A 20,571-nucleotide genomic window follows, 5' to 3' on the forward strand; every position below is an offset into this window, starting at 1 on the left:
TCATTCAGAGGGGCCCCCACTGATCATATAGTGATAGCATTTCCCATTACTTTACTCATTAAATCTATAGAAAAATGAGCTAGGCCAACCAAAAATACCCTGCTTATTGCAGTAAAAGAAAATTACAGATCGGATTTTCTTCTGAATGACTATTGAATAAAATAATTTTATTTCTGTGCAGCCACAGCAGTCAGAATACAATAAATGAAAGACTCTGTCCTTTTTAATTAACTCTAAATTAAATATTAACTTGATCCTAAAATAACAGCACTTTGAACATGTAAATCATTTTGTCTTTTTCTGACGGGATTAATAAGTCCTGTTTCACCTACGGTGGCTTACGACCTCACAAGATGTTCTTGCATATTTATTAAAGGATTAGATAGTAAAAATCTCATATCTTACCTATGAAATAGGAGAGTAGTATTGCCAGTAGTACCGATACCCCTACGGCACAGAGTGCAGTACATTTCCAACTACAGTACTTTGAGGACTTCTTGAATTTAAAAGCACTTCTTGACAAGGTGTTCCGAGGAAGTGGTCTGGTGGGAGGAGTATAAACTGTGCCAGAGGCCATTGTGTATCCGGGTGTAGCAGTGCTAAACAGTGGGGTTGTCCCTGTTCCTGTTTTGAATAGAAAATGCCTGTAAAGAAACAAGGGAGAAGATCTTTATTCAATATCACCATATACCATTTATTTCAAAATCTCTATGATACATAAAACGCATAAAACAATTTGTCATCTACTTTTTTACAATAGGAACTCTTGAATGAATAAGATCACATTCACCTTCAAACAAAATAGAAAAGAGAGGCTTAGGCTACTTTCACACTTCGTTGTTACTTACGTTCAGTGGTCCCGTTAGGGCAGCTGTCCGAATTGCCCCTCCCCCACCCCGCAAAACGTGTTTTGGACACATGCGCCGACAGGACCATTGACTATAATGAAGCAGACTCAGTTAGCATGTGCTCTGTCTTGCACCCATTTTTGCACATATACGTTTTCTGCATGCGGACACCAGAACATCTACGAATATGTGCAAAAATGGTACAAGACAGAGCACACGCTAACTGAGTCTGCTCCATTATAGTCTATGGCCCTGTCGGCGCATGCGTCTGAAACACGGTTTGCCGGGTGGGGGAGGGGCGGTTCGGACGGATGTCCCAACTGGACCAGTGAACGTAAGTAACAACGCAGTGTGAAAAGGACCTTATACAGCACACCAAAACTAAAAAAAAAATGTTGTTAGGTTGTACTAGAGTGAAATAAGACTAAAGGCCCCATCACACACAGAGATAAATCTTTGGCAGATCTGTGGTTGCAGTGAAATCATGGACATATTATTCCATTTGTACACAGCCACAAACCTGGCACTGATTGTCCACAATTTCACTGCAACCACAGATCTGCCACAGATCTGCCACAGATCTGCCACAGATCTGCCACAGATCTGCCACAGATCTGCCACAGATTTATCTCTGTGTGTAACAGGGCCTTTACTAGAGAATGGAGCCTAAACTTCCATATGTATCACCCCAGCAAGTGGCCCTCGTGATCTTATGCAGGATTTCATATGGAGCAATCATTTATTTTCATTATTTATCTCAAATGATCTCTGATTTATTGTCAGATTCATACAAAAATAAAGCTTATGAAGATTTTTTTTAGCTGCTGTACTTTAGATCTATGTTCCCCTTTAGGCACAGCTTGTGGGAGAAAAAAAAACATTGTATAATCTGTCTTTTTTATCTGTATCAACCAATCTGAGCACAGAATTCATTTTACCATTACAGTTTAAAGGGAACCTTTCATGTACAGAAACACCATTTACCCACAGATATAGGGCTAATTTACAGGTAAATACCGTGTTTCCCCAAAAATAAGACAGTGTCATATGTCATTTTTGGCTCCAAAAGATGTGCTAGGGCTTATTTTTGGGGGATGTCTTTTATTTATATTGGTGTCAGTGATTGGGTTGCGTGTTAATTAAAAATGAATATTCACCCTTCCCCCTTCCATAATCCTGCCCACCCCTTTGCCGGTGTCAGCGATTGAAACTTGTCTTAATGAAAAATCGAATATTCACCCCTTCCTCAGCTCACCCTGATCCTCAGCCAGTAAAATGACCGCCTGAATGAATCACTGATGCCGCGTACAGGGGTGGACGAGGGACGGAGGTCAATATTCATTTTTTATTAACACAAGTTCCAATCATTGACATCGGCAGAGGGGTAGGCACTCATTACATTAACTATATATGTGACTATAAACTTCCAGGTCTTACAGCAATGCACATCAATAAAAGTTTCATTTTCTGAATGGGATTTCCAAGACCTATTTCAGAATACTATTAGTAAGATGATCCGCAACCAGGGCTTATTTTTGGAGTAGGGTTAGATTTATGACGAAAAATCCTGCCACGGCTTATTTCGAGATAGGTCTTATTTTCGGGAAACATGTTAGCATAATAATGTTGACATTTTATTAAATGTACAACTACCAGGAGGAAATATATCCTCCCTGCAGCAGCCAGCTTTCAGTCAGAGACGTGCACGGAGTAGATATGGTCATCACTTACCATATTGTGAGAGTTGGGTGTGATTACTCACTGGTACTTTGACTGACAGCTCACTCTGCAGTGTATGTGTGCTTAGTGTGCTTTCAATCAATGTGTCGGGGAGTGATCACAGCCACTGCTCAAACTATAGTGAGTGACTGTAACTCACCTATGACTGCAGGGAGGATAGGAGTTCATGTCTTCCCGGTATCTGTACGTTCAATAAGGCGGCCAGTGATAGTTCGGATTAAGCAAAGTGCTTACACCAGACTTCTGTCATAGAACACTTTGAAAAATCACAATATTTTGGCGCAATACAGAGTTGAAGAACAAAATTGCAACTTTTAACATTTTCACGCCTATGTTATTATTTTTATGCCTTTTTTGGCCAAAATGGCTAGAACAGGAGCAAGAAGGGTGCGCGACAGGGTATAGCGGTGCTCGCTCATCTACCTCATGGTGAGCGGTGGTGTGGAGTAAGATTTGTGGAGTTTTTCAAATCCACTGATTTATTACAAATCTCTAAACCATCAAGGCTGAATAATGGCAGTGTGGATGAATTGGGGCCTACATCTTTCAGCACACCTCTCATCACTCAAATCCTAAAGAATCCATTCCATGTCTTCTGATGGTCAGCTAACTGGTCAGTACACGAAAAATATCTCTTGGAAGCCAAATTGGTAGGTCAGGTGCAGCCCAGAAATTATTATAACTATACAATGTTTGATTACTGCAATCAATCGTTGTATTCTGAGTGTATACACACACACACATATATATATATATATATATATACATATGTGTATATATATATATATCTACAGATTAAGCTTCCAGCTATTTCAGAGATCTGGATATTGATTCATATAGCGCACATATATAATACTGTACGGGCGACACAATAGTACAATCTCCCAATTTATAATCTCATTACTGTTAGATAGAAGCTGAAGTATAATCTCTCTACATGGTTTTTTCAGCTTCTTATACAAATTCCTCCCCAATATGACCTAACACCCGCTGGCTTCACAAATGCTCAGTTACACTGCCTGCCTACCTCTAATAATCTGAAATAATGATTCCAGGGGTCTCTGTGGCTGATGGCGACAACGTGCCATTAATCATGCATTCATCCTTTGAATACATTTTTTGTCCCAGATGCATTATTTTGCAATTATTGGCAACATTGTTATCCACCATATCCCTGCCCACTTCTCTAATTTACCTAAAGCATTAATCATTTTGCTCATCTCCTTCCCGGGACATCAGCAGGGTTACAGATGTTTATCTCCTCCGCGTCAAGGTGCAGTGTCCATAACAAACCATTTGTGAAATCACTCATTTACATATAAAATACAGAGGGTCACAGCTCCGTCCCTGAGATATTTTACTGGTGACCTTCCTTTCCTATTCTCCATTAATAACCAAGCTCAATATCCAAAATATGAGAATTTTATGCAATAGATCATTCTTAAAGATACTATAAGGGAGTAGCATTATATACTTCTCATTAGTGTAATAATGATAATTCAATACTATTAAAAACAATATTCAAATAATTAAACCCTATTATTCATATTATGACTATTTTTTTTTCTTTTATTACTTTAAAACATCTACTTTATGACTGCAACTTATACTTAAATCTAGTCTATATATCTATGGAAGAAGCTTTAAAAATAATGGTGCCATGAAAAAGACTATGAACGGCATAGGCGCATGCGCATATTTTTTTTTTTTACATCTGCGCACATGCTCATAGTCTTCACTGCAGTGCCTTCAATAAAATGGCGCCAGAGGCCAAAGTACACACATGCGCGGACTCCGGCGCCATTTATAATGAAGACATTATTACCGTGACAATGCGCAAGCGCTGCCAACAGCAGTGATGGTGGCCTGGTGCAATATTTAAATAAAGAAAAGGGGGCAGGAGATACAAGACACTGGAGGAAGAATATGCATCAAGGCCCGCACCACTGCACACGTCAATCTGGAACTTTGATTACAGATATTTCAGCAACTAAGCATCGGATCTTTCTACAACTGGTATGCCTGGATTCAGCATCCTAGTGCCAGTGTGGCACTGCCTTTACTTTATATAGTAAAATCCTGGTGGTTTGTTCCCTTTAAGCCATTACCTAAACAATACATTTTTTTTCCAATAAGTTTAGCTGCCAAACAATCCCATGTAAAGCTTTGTTATTGTGTCTTACGAGTTACAGTGCCGCATAAACCATTTTCTGTTCCAATCCACAGCATAAATGTAAACTGCACGGTATAATTCTTCACAGGACATAAAAAATGCACACTTTGCCACTTTTCAGCGTCGACCTTTACAAGGGTGCCTAATGCATTAGGGTGGCACAACTAAGCTATTTGTAAATCTTATCGTTTGCTAAAGAAGCACTTTTTTCTATATGAAAGCAGCAATCTGTGCTGAGTGCTGGATTCTGCTCTCTTTTTATGTACCTATATGCTGCCTGAACAATGACTCATTGGTACAGGAATGGTGACACTGTAATGTGCTTTTAATCTATGGAAAAACATGAAATAAATCAATGGGGCAGGGTCTGCTACATTGTTACAATGCAGCCTGGTATGTTCAGCACCATGGACAGGGCTGAAGACTGCTACAGTACAATGTCGCTTTCATGTGATGGTTCCCTGTATGTTCAGATATCATTATATGGAGGAGAAATATACCATGTCGGCATTGTGATATATGCACCTGAGCTCCTGAAATCTACAAAGACAGGCGATGTTGTTAGATGGAAGGACAGACACGTCTGAGAATGGATGTTCTAGTTTTTTTCCAAGTAAAATTGTTTCACGTGACAAGACAAGGTGTCTTGATGCACATCTTTAAGATATCTTTGTTTAAAGGAAACTCTTAGGTCCGACTATTCCGCAACCAGAACAAGTATTCGTGAGCCTGACATCCTGCTGAAAAAGACATTAGAAGACAGACTTTATCTGTCAGACAATCGTGTCCCTCAGAACGCTCCTGGATGAAGGTTTCCTCTATATGTCCCTCCAAAATATCATTTTCGGCACATGAATCAGTCTATAAAACTCTGGTTTAGCGGCTGAGTAGCACCAGGGTTTTGTAACGAGTAGCTTAATATTTACTCCTGCATTGAATAGATCCTTTCTTTAAGATGTAACTATAATCAGAAAATCAGGAAAACTGTGGAGGAGAGAAGCGCAAAATAGGGTCTTATCTGGTAGACAAGGGGATGTACGTAAAGAGACAGGTACTCACCTGTTTCAGTTGTGACAGGCACAACTCCTTTGCGAGCATTTAGGCAGAAAGTGCATATAGTGGTCAGCCGCAGCCCCGATGAAAAAATGTAGATCACAGGGTAGATGCTGTTCATCAGATGCTGTTCTTTCTTCTTCTGTTTTTGTCCTGATGAAGAAGGCGGCTATGCCTTCGAAACGCGTTGACTCGTGCAAATAAAGGAAAGGATTTCATCGCACCTCCTGGATTTGTGGTTTTTTAGCGCAGCATCAAACCCATTTTTCCTCATCTACCCTGTGATCTATAATCAGAAAATGACTTATTGCCTAAAACAGGCTTAAATCAGAGTTTTGTGTTACTTTTTTTGCCAATTCTTTTTTCATTTTACAATTTTTCTTAGGAAAAAATAAAGCAATAATCTTGCAATTCTCACAGTGGCCACTGGGGATTCTTTAGACTCATACTTCCTGTCCTTTTAAAGGGAACCACCATCAAGATTTTCCTATATAAAGTAAAGCCAGTGCTGTACGGGCGCTAGGATTCTGAATGTAAGCATACCTTTTGTTCAGAGATTGAATTTTATATTTCAGAAATATGTGCAAGTAAAGTTTCAGCAATGCACTGATATTTGATTGACAGGTGGAACAGGGGTGGGATTATGTCGGTCTGGTCTTCATATCTATTCACGCCCCTGTCTGCTGTATGACCTTGGTAGATGCTCGACTGTATTTGCTGCATTTTGAATATGGAAAGTGCTTACAGTCTAGCATCTACCAAGAACAAGCAGCAAATAGGGGCGGAAATAGATTGCAAAAGCCGACCCACATATTACATTCCTGTTGCACCTGTCAATCAAATAGCAGTGCATTACTGTAACTTTACTTGCACATACAGTATATCTGAAATAAAACCTCCAAACTCAGAACAAAAGCTATGCTTACATTCAGCATCCTAGAGCCAGTATAGCACTGGCTTTACTTTATATATTAAAATCCTGATGGCTGCATCTTTTTAAGAAGAGTTTTTAGTGAGGATCCTTACCATTAGAGGTAGGAATACAATGACAGTTAACACCTCTTTACACAGCTGATAACACAGAATTCACCATTCACGATAGGTGATGTCACAGCTTCCCTGCTCCACCTCCCTTCACAATAATAACATAATAATATTTATGAACATATATAGTCTCATTAATTTCACAGCGCTTTACATACATCAGCTTATCAATGACCTTTGCACAGGCTCATTAGAAATTTCAATACAAAAGATAAAGTCAAGGTCTGCTCATTGTGGCTATGCACATGTGTTGTTTCCTTAAAGGGAATCTGTCACAAGATTTGGTTACTATAAGCTGTCTAGAACGTAAAAATCTCTTTATAATACTCACCTAAGGGGCAGTGCGGTACAGACTGGTTAGATGGGTATCTTTGGTATCGGCACCTCCTCTTTTGGCCATCTTTGTCCTCTTCTTTTGAAGTCTGGGTGCTTGACGCATCCTAGGTCATGCACACGAGTCGGCATTGAGGTCCTGCGCAGGCGCACCACAATACTTTAGTCTGCCCTGCTCAGGGCAGATCAAAGTGTGCCTGTGCAGGACCCCAGTGTCGGCTTATGTGGATAACGTAGGATGCGTCATGCACCCAGGCTTCAGAAGAAGGAGAACAAAGATGGCCGAGAGAAGAGGCGTCGGTACCGGATAACGGAGACACCCATCCGACCAGTCTGTACCGCACCGCCCCTCAGGTGAGTATTATAAGGTGATTTTATCACAGTGCAGTCTGGGCTCTTATATACAGTATGTTAGAATGCTATATATCAAAGCCCACTGGTGGTGGATGCAGCTTATAGGCCCCAAATCTGGTGAAAGATTCCCTTTAAACAGGAAGTTAGGGTCCAAAAAAAATCCCAGGTGTTCCCAGAGGCCAGTGTGAATATTTCAAGATTACAAATTTATATTATAATACAGATTGTGATATCTAATAATAATAATAATAATAATAATAATAGGTCATTTTGTTCTGATCATTTTTCAGCACTCCTTAGAAGTATATGCCACCATAGGAGTCCCTTATAAAAAAAATTTTGTGTATAATAAATATACATCTACAGAAATTCTTTAGTCTTACCACATATACCGCTTTCATTCCGGACTTGATAAAACAGAACAAACCCAACGAATATCCTAATCTGAGAAGTACAACATTCTAATGGCTGAACAGTATCCAGCCGGAATAAAGGCATATTACATTCAAAGAGAAACGCTGACAAGAAAAGCGCTTTTCTCTAACATGTAATAGGTTACTACTGAGTAATGCAAGTTGGAAAACAGTATTCAGACACACTGAAATGACACCAGCCCTAACATGCAGATAAGGAGAAAATTACCGGTTGACAATTCTGCTAAGTAGTGTTGATTACAGAGATGAAGTGAGATAAATCAGGGGTCAGCTCCACAAAGTAAAACTGTTGCCTACTGTAATGCATTGTGTCAGAGCTAATTCGAGACTGCAAAATGTTTTAATAGATGCTTTAAAGGTAAAGACATTTTATCTGCCTACCTTTCAGACACTGGTTTCCTCCTGACAAAGCAAAACTGACAACAAAGCATGATGGGAGCAATGGGGGACATCATTGTCTATGGGATTTATCAACACTGGTAGACTTTCAAAACTTCCATCAATTGGGTCCACTGATTTCTAATATCATGGGACTTAGCTTTGAGACGTAATGTAATTCTGCTAATATTGATATCATTTCTGATTGGCAATTGATTAGAGTTTATTAAGGGAAAATTCTTTGAATGTTTCTATCTAGGGATGATGGAATACCTCAAATATTCGGCTTTGCGAATATTCGACGAATAACTCACCGCTGTGCAAATAATCAATGCGCAATGTAAAGGGGGCTTTACACGCTGCGACATCGCTAATGCGGAGTCGTTGGGGTCATGGATTTTGTGACGCACATCCGGCCGCATTAGCGATGCCGTTGCGTGTGACACCGATAAGCAATTTTGCATCGTTGCAAAAACGTGCAAAATCGCTAATCGGCGACATGGGGGTCCATTCTTAAAAATCGTTACTGCAGCAGTAACGAAGTTGTTCCTCGTTCCTGCGGCAGCACACATCGCTGCGTGTGACGCCGCAGGAATGAGGAAGCTCTCCTTACCGGCCTCCCGGCCGCTATGCGGAAGGAAGGAGGTGGGCGGGATGTTACGTCCCGCTCATCTCCGCCCCTCCGCTGCTATTGGGCGGCGGTTCAGTGACGCTTCAGTGATGTCGCTGTGACGCCGCACGGACCGCCCCCTTAGAAAGGAGGCGGTTCGCCCGTCACAGCGACGTCGCCGGACAGGTAAGTATGTGTGACGGCTGTTGTGCGGCACCGGCAGCGATTTGCCCGTGTTGCGCAACAGATGGGGGCGGGTACCCACACTAGCGATATCGGGACCGATATCGCAGTGTGTAAAGTAGCCTTAAGTCTATGGGAAGCCCAAATAGTTCCGAATAGTTGTTATTCGGGTTTCCCATAGACTTACATTGCACATCGAATATTCGCGAATAGTTGAATAGTGGCGACCTATTCGGAAAATATTTGAGAAGCCGAATATTTGAGGTATCCAATCATCCCTATTTCTAACAAAAATGGCCTCCACTTTAGCCTTTCAGCAGTTGCCTAACTGATACGATGAATAAGTTTGACAGCCTTAAGGCTGGAGAACCTCAAGATGGAGACCTCAGCTATAATGTCTATAGAGTCACACATCTACACAATATAATGTGTATGTGTATTACAGATGTGCGCGCTGTTACCCTTCTAGAATTTTGTTTAAAGGGAATTTGTAATCAGGTTTTTGCCAATTAATCTGAGAGCAGGATAATATAGGGGCAGATACCCTAATTCCAGGGATGTTTCCCTTATTAGGTTGTGTTCTGTAGTTTCAATAAAATCTGTGTTTTATCAGAAGGAGATTATCCCATCTGGACTAGGTGTTAATTGCCAGGCAGACCAGCTAATCTGTGTAATCCCGCCCCTACACTGATGACAGCTTGCTGAACACAGAAAGCTGCCAATCAAGGGTGTGAGCGGGGCTATACACAGTATTACTATAACTGCAGGAAAGAAAGCAGAGATTCTATCAAACCTACACCAAGCAGACCAGTAAGTGACACATTGCTGGAATCAGGCTCTCTGCCTCTACATCCTCTTGCTCTCAGTTTGCACATTAAAAATCTGCTGACCCCTTTAAGGGGTTGGTCATTTTATCTTTATTTCAATGATTGTGTTGGGGATATGATTTTGTGACCCTTGTTGACTTACAAGCATTACAAGTTCTTCTCCTTTGCTTGTTAGCGCAGACTTGTTGTCAGACTGTTTAAAAAATAGTGGTTGACAAAAGAGTATGTGACTAGACCTGTCCATCAGCCTCCTCAAAGTGAAGAAAAGCTTGAAATGTATAAGGTTTTTCAATGGGAGAAGGCTAATGGACAGTTCTGGTTACTTGCTCCTCCATCAGCACTCATTGTATGGGAAGGAAAGCACTGTGAGGAAGATTGCACTAAGAAGTGCAAGAGAAAAAGCTTTAATTCTTATAGGGTCACTCTAAGGTTTGGACAAACCTGCTTGTACAATGGATTTCTTTGTTCTTATTTGAATGAAAATGGACTAAAAAACATATGTAACAAATCAGAATATGTTTTAAAGTATAGATTTCTCAAAATTTTCCCTTTAACTCTGATGATACTTTTACCCCCTCTTGATGTTCTCTATATCAGCTTCTTCAGGTAATCTGGAATGGATGGCTTTCAATGAACAGTTTTCCTCATCAAGAGTTCATTTGTGGAATCCCTGGCCTTCAGAAAGTTAGGTGTGATTTGCAGACATAGTGTGTCACGTACGTCTTCCATTGAGGGTGAGCTCAGTGCTTTGTGAGGGCATTAGATATCCTGCTCAGCGATGGGGTAAAAGAACTCATATAGGGCTGGCTAGGGTCAGCTGCAGGTGAGTGTAGGGCTTGTCCATCTTCCCTCTCCCTAGCTGCAGGCCCCACCGCTGTTAAAGTGTTACCAGTGACCCCTGTGAGTTTAGTGGTGCGCTGGACAGTAGTTGGTATGTGCTCGTCTGTTGCGCTGTGCCCTGGACATACCCTGGTCACATGACACAGTGTTGGTACACGGTTCCATAGAATGTGCATGCCTATTCCACAAGTATTCTAAGACATAATATGACAAGAATCATTCAACTAAGTAAAGAGAAATAATGGTCCATCATTACTATAAGATATGGAGGTCAGTCAATTGGGAAAATTGCTAGAAGCTTGAAGGTATCCTCAAGTGCAGTCATAAAAACCATCATTCACTTTGATGAGACTGACTCTCACGAGGACCACTGAAGGAAAGGAAGACCAAAAACTACCCCTGCGGCAGAGGATAATTTGATGAGTTAATAGTCTCAGAAAACATAAATTCACAACACCTCAGATTACATAAATGATGCACAGACACCAAGTAGCAGACATATCTGAATATCAACTGTACAGATGACATTGTGACAAGTAGGCCTATATGGTTTGCCAACAAGCCGCAACTGAGGACCACAAACAAGAAGACACTTGTTTGAGCCAAGGACACAGGGAGTAGACATTATATCAGTGGAATTATGTACTGTGGTCTTATGATTGAAATATTGAGAATTTTGGTACTAATGGCAATGTAATTTTGGAACGCAGAAAAGGTGAGTGGAAGGTGTGATGGTGTGCGGGTGCATTGCTGGTGACATTGTTGGTGATTGTTCCTAAATTCAAGGCAGATTACACAGCATGGCAACTATAGTGTTCTGCAGATGCCATCCCATGTGGTTTACACTTATTTGGATGGACATCTGGGTCTTTGGCCTGTTACAACCCATAACACCCCTCCAGGCAATGTAAGTGCTATGTACAAGGAGTGGGATGGAGTGCAGCTTGGTCTCCACAATAACCCAACCTCAACCCAACTAGAGATGTTTTGGGATGAGTTGGGCCACAGAAGGCAAAGCAGCTAATAAGTGCCCAGCACCTCTGACAACACATTCTAGACTGTTGGAAAGCCATTCCAAGTGACAACCTGATGAAGCTGCATAAGAGAATGCCTAAGGGAGATTAGGCTAGCATTAGTGTAAAAGGGGAAAATGTTAAGAAATGTAAGATTTAAGGAGTATTCTAGCTTGTTTCATGTGTTTCTTGATTCCCCCTTTCCCTATGTGTCCCACCTTGGTTTTGCTGCCTTCAGTCTAACTCAACAACGTGCACATTCCAATAAAAACAAGGAACAACTTTGCGTGAACAAATGTGTTTACAAAATAAAGATAAAGTGTGAAAACCCTTTAAAGGTTCCAGTTTCTCACAATAAATATGTAATATTTTCTCCCAACATGCCGGCAAAACCTTCCGCAAGCTGCAAACCCTATCACAGCCACTGTATGGCCACATATAGACACATATAGACACATATAGTATAAACAACTCATAGGAGATTATCATTCAATTGTGTTTCTTATTCCTCAAAGCTCATGAACCTACCGCACTCATCTCACAATATGACGAGCCAAGAGGAAAGGCAAGAAAGGACACCGCTATGTGTGAAGCCATTCTATTTTTCTATGAATGGCAGGAAATGAATAGTCTAGGCAGGCTTTCTTCCCTTGGTATGGAGTGAGTCCCTGCAAGTTCAAGAACCACTATTACAGGATCTATTTGTTTATTCAAACAGGGAAATAAGTTTTCTAACATTTTGCTAAACCATGACCCAAAAGAATCACATTTATCTCTCTATTCACACATTTTCAAGGATAATACTTAAGATCTTGTCAATTTATTTGACAACATGTCAACAAATATTCACTGCTTTCAGCCCCACATCATTTGGCTACTTAAGTCCCATGTGCTTGGAAGCCCTTAAGCTAGGATGATTTCCAAATTACCACTGATGTTATTACAGATGTGTCAGGTTTGATGAAGTCTGCCGAGAGAGGTGGAGAACGGGGCTATGGAGAAGAAACCTTGCGAAATGTATTCGAGCTTTGTTTCTGACACAACACCTGCAATAATTACTGGGAAGCGACAGGTGGATTTACATAGTTATTATCCCTTTAATAACAGGTGACTAATCAACTTGCCAGGATAACTTAGCCGGGAATATGTCTGCTTCTCTTATTTATAAAGCCATACAATAGATGAGGAGCATGAATCCTTACAAAAGACGTGTTCTTAACAATGTTACTGCCGAGAGGGAAAAATAATTGCTTTGAAATCCTGTATTGTGTGTGGAAAAAGTATTGATGGCCTTACAAATGAATAAGCCATGGCAGACACATATTTATTCATCCATGGTGATAGAAGCTTATTGGGATCCTTTACAATAAAACCAATCTGATGTCACCGAACTGAGAAAAAAGGCAGTTAGTTATTAACTGATAGAAATTATGACACAAATCATGTAAATCAGACTTAAGATTAGGAACAAGTGTCTGTTCCAGAAACAGAACTACTTCAATCTATGGGCTATGTTAAAAGGAATCTGTCAGCAGGTTTTTGCTACCTCTTCTGAGAGCAGTATGATGTAGGCAAAGAGAACCTGAATGCAACAATGTATCACTTAGATTACTAGCTGCAGCCCTTTTGACGCAATCAAAATGTTTAGCCATGTAGCAAAGCTGAGAGAACTGCCACCGCTATCCACACCAAGCTCTCTATAGAGATTGTACATTGACAATAAGGTGTTACTAAAAGGAGGGGGCGCGCGGGACTGCCAATGCACGTGACACTGTAGTCCAAGCAATGATAAGTCCTGATGCTTAACATAGCACATAAACAACAGATCGTACCTTGACAAGACAGGCATCTACGAATTATATGTGTTAAACCTTGCAGCATGCTAGCTTAAGCTTACATAGCAAAAACATGCTGGTAGATTTCCTTTAAAAATAAAGGAGCTGTATTACCCAAGCAGACCACCAATCCCGTCTTGGCTTCCTGCTTGCTGGGATCTGTGTACTGATTCTTAATTGACAGCTCAGACCAGTGACATTATTGGATCACTGGCCCAAAATATGCGCTGTCTAATGCTGAAAGAAGAGACAGTTTTGCCTCTTCAGCATAGGAAGCACTGAATGTGGCCAACTATCTAGCAATCAGCCCATCTTTCGAGCAATGCTTCCAAGCACTATTGGAGCGAACTTGTAATTGGTACTTTGCACGTTGCAACATCGCTACTGCGATATCATCGGGGTCAAATCGAAAGTGACGCACATCCGGTGCCGGTAACGACGTCGCAACGTGTAAAGCCTAGGAGAGAAGATGAACGAGCGTGAAACAGTAAAAAATCAATGATCTGTGTCACGTTGTTCATTTTCATAATGTCGGTGTGTCCGCAGGTACGATGTTGTTTGTTGTTCCTGCAGCTCCACACATCACTGTGTGTGAAGCCGCAGGACCGACAAACATCTCCTTGCCTGCGCCCGCCGTCCACCGGCAATGCGGAAGGGAGAAGGTGGGCGGGATGTTTACATCCCGCTCATCTCCGCTCCTCCGCTTCTATTGGCTGCCTGCCGTGTGACGTCACTGTGACGCTGCATGACCCGCCCCCTTAGGAAGGAGGCGGGTCGCTGGCCAGAGCGACGTCGCAGGGCAGGCGGCCAATAGAAGCAGGTAAGTGCGTGTGAAGCTGCCGTAGCAATAATGTTCACTACGGCAGCTGTCACAAGATATCACATGTGCGACGGGGGAGGGTACTATCGCGCTTGGCATCGCTATCATCGGCTAGTGATGTCGCAGCGTGCAAAGTACCCCTTAGTGTTGCAATCCTTGCCTAGCAGATGGCTTGCTGCTGATTGCCTAAAATAATAGCCACCATTGCAGTCTATGAGCAAAAAAAAATAAAACTGCATTTTTTTTTCTTGTTTTTACATATACTTTTGTCATTTTAATTATTTAAGATTATAAGAATAACCCTCTAACTCACTTTAGGAAGGAGGAACAAAACCAAGAACAGCCTATAAAATCATGGACTTTATTTTTAGGAAAAATAGGAAGCACTATTTTTTCCCGCCTTTTCTTCATTAATTGTCAGTTGTAATCCAATACGGTATATCCATGTGCTGCTTCGGAACTTGATAAAGACTGTGGTTTGCAGTCAAAAAATGTTTTAGCATTTTTAAGAACTTGTGCACTGGCTTTATTTCCTGTTCATTGGCATTTTTTTCTCCTCCTCTTCTAGCGCATGCGTATTACATTACTTTCCTCTGCCCACAGCGGCCAGCGCACACCAACACACGCCAGTGCAGGATCGAGATTGTGGGGTGCTGTGAGGATGAGGTAGGATGTGTTATCCATATGAAGCAGGGCTGGACAACATTTGAGGGGAGAAAGTAGGTGCTGATCAAGAGCAACGATGCCCATGAGTTCAGACTGCAATGTACGAGGGGATTGTAAAAGGGAATTTTTAGGATACACAGGGGAGATTAGAGGATTATATCCAGGTTGCTTGACTTCTGTAAACAGGTGTTAATGGTGGCGGGCTTAGGAAAATCTGGTGACAGATCCCTTTAACAAAACAGTAGGGCACAATTGTTATACATGTAGGGAGAGATGAATGATGCAAACTGAACTGAAGTCGAATTTTATGAAATTTGCAGATCCAAGCAAAACTGAATAATTTGCAATTCAATTCACATGAATCTTAAAAAAAATGCCCACCAATTTTTTGCACAGTACAGAAGATTACTTTAGCCACAAATGGCTGACATGACCTCAAGGGTAACAATAGCTTCCTCATAATGCATGGCAGCTATCACATCACAAGCTATAGCACAGCCAATCAGAATGGACTGAGATAGCCTGTATAAAAACCAAGGCAGGAAATGCAGCAGACATTTTTGGGTGATTTAAAATAGAGGACGTCAGAGCTCACAGCTCAGCAATTGAGGTCCAGGAAGAAGCCCTAAAGCAATATCTAATTCAGACAGTATTATGTTGTACAACTATAGAAGTGAATAAAATAAGAGATGTGATCTGTGAAGACAGTCTCATTCAGATGTCTGTTTTTTTGTACAAGTTCCCTCCTTATTTTTCTACACATAGAACTCGTACCTATTATAGGCTATGGGGTTGTTCACCTATCTGTGTTTTTTCGCAGACCGAGTGGTTTGCACAGAATTAGGGTGATTTGTTTGACTTTGATCCGAATCTCAGATCAATCTCACCAATTAAGAGTCTATGGATCCATGAGTAAAATCGAACAGCACTCGGATGCCATCCATGTCCTGATCATTTACAACATTCTGTTTGATAGGATCATGTTGAGAAACCTGCATATTTTTTTTTATCATCTTATAAAAACTGATGAAACTCTGACCCAACTCTGATGGTAAAACCGGACACTCTGACATTGATGATATTTGAACTAATTATCTCATATGAGAAAATCACTGATGACTGAATGAGCCCTAATACAGAGTTGTAGTGAATAAGGTAAGAGAAATAAGAGAGGTGCAGGCAGCAGGGACAGACTCGGTGTGATTAAGCAGTGATATGGTGTAGATGGCATCTGTTCTACTGCATTTAAATTACAATTATACACTTTTTTCATTCTTGAAAGCAACAGCAAGTCAGCACAATAGTTTTTACAGAAAAAAAAATCTGAAATCAATCAGTGTCATGGACAGTGCTGGGCACAGAACAGTATGACTGATAAATTACTAACAGGGATAATTTTTGGATTGTTTTTCAATTTAAAAACAAAGCATGAAAAGTCTATCAGTGTTGTGTGTTATTAAATGGGCTGTTGGTTACTACCGGGTTACCATCTTTTTCTAAGGTTAGATTACTTTGACCTAACCATAGAAAGTTGCGTTTGTAAAAAAGGAGCTTAAAAATTATTCAATACGTTATTAGGGGACCTCACTTTTCAGGGCAAGCTAAGGCTTTGTAGTATTGCAACTGATTTCAAATCAAATTTTGGTAAAAAAATGTGTGAATCCTGCTGAATTTGAAATGATTGGTCAGCGCTGCCTGTATATGTATTATGCCTTTATATACTACCTTTCTCCATTAAATAAGTACAGATGAAGCTTAAAATGCAATAAAATAATAAAAAAAATACTTTACCAATCCCCAACCCTTTCCTTTATTTAGGGTTGTTATGGGTGTGCTGGAGCATAAAGGGAATCTGTCACCAGAATTGTCCACTATAAGCTGGGGCCACCACTAGTCTTTTCCTTTGCACTTCTGCACACAAGCACTTCTCTCTGCCCTGCAGAAAGAGGTACCCGTGTGCAGGAGCACAATGGAGGACACTGTGTGGATTACATAGGACAAGTCATCCACACGGAGCAGGAAAAAAGGACAGTGAGCGCAAGAATAGAGGAAGCATTGGACCGAGACCAGCAACACCCATCGGACCGGACTGGACCGTAGCTGAGTATAATAAAAGCTGTTTCTTATGTTATACAGAGCGGCCTGGGCACTTACATATAGTATTCTAGATTGCTGTATATAAGGGCTTACTGGTGGTGGTCGCAGATTATAGGGGACAAATCTGGTGACAGGTCCCCTTTAAAGAACAAAAATTGACTGATACCAAGGAAGTGTTTGCATGGAAAAGGTAGGTAATTGGTAAGGAGCTAATTCTTTTGTTAATTTTTAGCATTTCAAGAAAATTTAGGCTCCTGAACAATAAAGTCCAATGTCACTCATGCTGGAAAAATAGTAATTGGAAAATGCTGACGTTTTGCCATTGGCACGTAGAAGACTTTAGCCATTTCCACTATGTGTATTCATGTGAGGAACACAAGTGAAAAGAGATTAATTTCCGACCTAGCTGAAGCAGTAAAATAAATTATTCCACATATCATAGCACCACCATGCTAGCTCCTGTTTACTAGACATCATTGGCCACAAAAGCTGAGAATGCCTTTGAAGTGAGGGGCAACCATCGTAGCCTACAGACACAGGCGCAGCTAATTCCCAGCATCATGCATTTTGTGATCTTGTAGCTAATTAATCACAAAGAAGAAACTGAGGACGACTCAAAAGGCCAGCACAGCAGGCACCTTACAATTTATTTATCAGGTTTTCATACATACTGCCAGTGGGCTACTGGGCACATGGGCATACATGCCGCATTGATAGAAAATATATAGTATACACTGACAGAACATGCTTATGTATATTATATCCTGCATGAAAAATATATTGTTGCCAATTAGAGGAATGGAGATGCACAGCCAGAAACTTCTACAGGATAGGATTCTGGAAATGTTAGGAAGCTGAACTGAAAGATGAAATGACAGCCATGCTAGTCTGTATCAAATTCTGTCACTCGTGGAGGGACCTTATTTACTTCACCAGCTACCTGTGATACGCTCGCATGCAGCTATCCTCAAAACGCCTTCAACAAACAGCCGGCCAGCTTTCCTAATGTACACAGATTGGAGAGACAGGCAAGTGACAGGCGATCTCAGTCAGGTTTAACTGTAAATAATAAGGTCATCTTCTGTTTCCACGTCATCATTTATCATGAGAAGCTGGAAATATTTATATGTTCTAGGTTGGGAAGGGGATACTAACTAAAACCGTCACCTTTAGGAATCATTCATATTGGAAGACATTGGTTAAATAGTAAGTGTGTGTAAATGTTACCAGCAATGAAATGTTGTTGCCGACGTGAACCATTTTTGCAAAGATGACCAGGTTACAGGACTTCACCCATTTGTTTAAAATAATTTCCAATGAAAGAGGTGACCAAAGTTAGTCCTTTTCAGCAACGTAAGCCTGGAACTTGGCATACAGTATTCTATGAAGTCGAAGAACATAGAGAACAACATTCTGCAGAGAGAAAATAGGAAGCTTTTTTTGGCCATGTTGGTATGGAGGAGGTCTTCTCTATCTGGCAGGCCAATAACGGTCTGCTGTGCCTACGATTGTGGCCCTGATGACTGGAAATTTGTTCGACACTCTAATACTAAACTTCAAAAACATTTAATTGCTAAGAAATGGATATTTACCTGATGAATTTGTGATTAAGTGGTTAGAAAGGTTTCTGATCTTTCTTTCAGTGAAGCTATTGAGCAATTCTACAGGTGACAGTCACATTTGACATCTTGTTTCCAAAAGGGCCCTCTGCCACCGAAGACACCTCCAGTAGTATAGCTAGCATGGGAGGGGGGCCTGGCTAAAGATTTTACATTGGGGCCGAAAGCCTCTGACCATGGACCTCCTCAATTTAATTTTAAATAACTGACTACTGGGGAAAACAGATCTAAAAACCGGGGAAAGCAGATCTACCAACTGGAGAAAGCAGATCTAGCAACTGGAGAAAGCAGATCTAACAACCGGGGAAAGCAGATCTTAAAACCAGGAAAAGCAGATCTAAAAACTGAGGAAAGCAGATCTAAATACCAGGAAAAGCAGATCTGAAAAACTGGAAAAACTGCTAAAGTTGATCTAAAAACCATGGAAAGCAGATCTAAAAAAACAGAGAAATAGACCTAAAGAATTGCTAAAGCAGCATCCCTTTTGTCCAGGAACTAATGTGTGTCTGTTACTGCTACTCAGGTTATTATATGTGCATGTATCATAGGTGAACTTTCAGACACATCCCAGGCTTAAAGGGAATGTGTCATCAGAAAATAACACACTGGTTACATTAGGTTTTTGTGTTAAATCTAAATTTTAAACATTTTTGGCATTTTTATTTTTACACTTCACAATCTGTAAAACAATTTAAAGAATCCTTGCAATTTTCACACGCTTTTTTTTATATATACTTTAACTTCCTATAGTTTCAGGAAATAACACATGTACATTGGACACTATGTTTGGATCCCAACTCTATATTTTAAATTGAAACACCTAATGTGTGTATGCAAAAGTCATTGTGAATGGAGGGGAGGCTGTGCCATCACATATTGTGATCAGTGGATTCTGTGTTTCCAGCTGTGCATAGAGGTGCTACCTGGTATGTAAAAAAGCAGGAAATACAAAAAGCGCAAAATAGTGTCTTATCTATGTTAATGTATGGAAGAAAAAGTGCAAATGCACTCACCTTGAAGTGTTGTATAGGCACAACTCCTTTAAAAGCATCAAAACAGCTGCTGCAGATCCTGCAGTGTAAGTCGAAAAATGTTGGGAGAAACACAACATGTGCCATGCTGCTGATGACCCAAAATTAGTATCACACCAGGCAAGGAGCAGATAACATGCAGTTTAATTGAGTCTACATGTTTCAAAACCCTCTGCTTTCAGGACACGGGGTAGTTTTTGTCCTGATGAAGGAACCAGAGAGATCTGAAACGCGTAGACTAAAACCGCATGTCATCAGCTCCTTGCCTGGTGTGATACTAATTTTGGATCATCAGCAGCGCAGAACATGTTCTTTTTCTCCTGACATCTTAAGTTGTTACTTGTCATTGTAATCCTGCCTCTGATAACATTGCTGAACCAATGGAACCTTGCTGAAAACCATCCTGAAGAAGAAAGAATGAAGGAAGTAGGAGTCTAAAAAGCTCCAGTAGCTAATGTAAATATTAGATTACTAATTTTTTAGTTTATTTGTAGTTTTTTTTAATAAAAATCGTAATATGAAAAAAAAAATTGACAGTTTGAAGAAAAAAAAAACATGGAATGCAAACCCCTGATTGAAACAATGTCATTTTCTGATTATACAATCCCTTGAAGACTGGCATTGTTTAAAGGGAACATGTCAACCATTTCATGCTTAACTCTACAGAAAAAAG

At 40.6% G+C, this 20,571-nt stretch overlaps 1 protein-coding gene across 20 annotated transcripts in view; it reads right to left on the reverse strand.

Moving 5' to 3' along the window:
* Positions 1-20,571, reverse strand: part of TENM3 (teneurin transmembrane protein 3) — a 1,857,795-nt gene that overhangs the window by 397,143 nt on the left and 1,440,081 nt on the right. For all 20 annotated transcript variants that reach the window (XM_075347175.1, XM_075347169.1, XM_075347170.1 and 17 more), the window contains one exon: positions 406-644. In XM_075347175.1, coding sequence (XP_075203290.1) covers positions 406-644 — 239 coding nt within the window. The remainder of the gene's footprint in view (positions 1-405; positions 645-20,571) is intronic.

This window comes from Anomaloglossus baeobatrachus, chromosome 1, assembly GCF_048569485.1.
Source record: "Anomaloglossus baeobatrachus isolate aAnoBae1 chromosome 1, aAnoBae1.hap1, whole genome shotgun sequence".
Taxonomy (NCBI): domain Eukaryota; kingdom Metazoa; phylum Chordata; class Amphibia; order Anura; family Aromobatidae; genus Anomaloglossus; species Anomaloglossus baeobatrachus.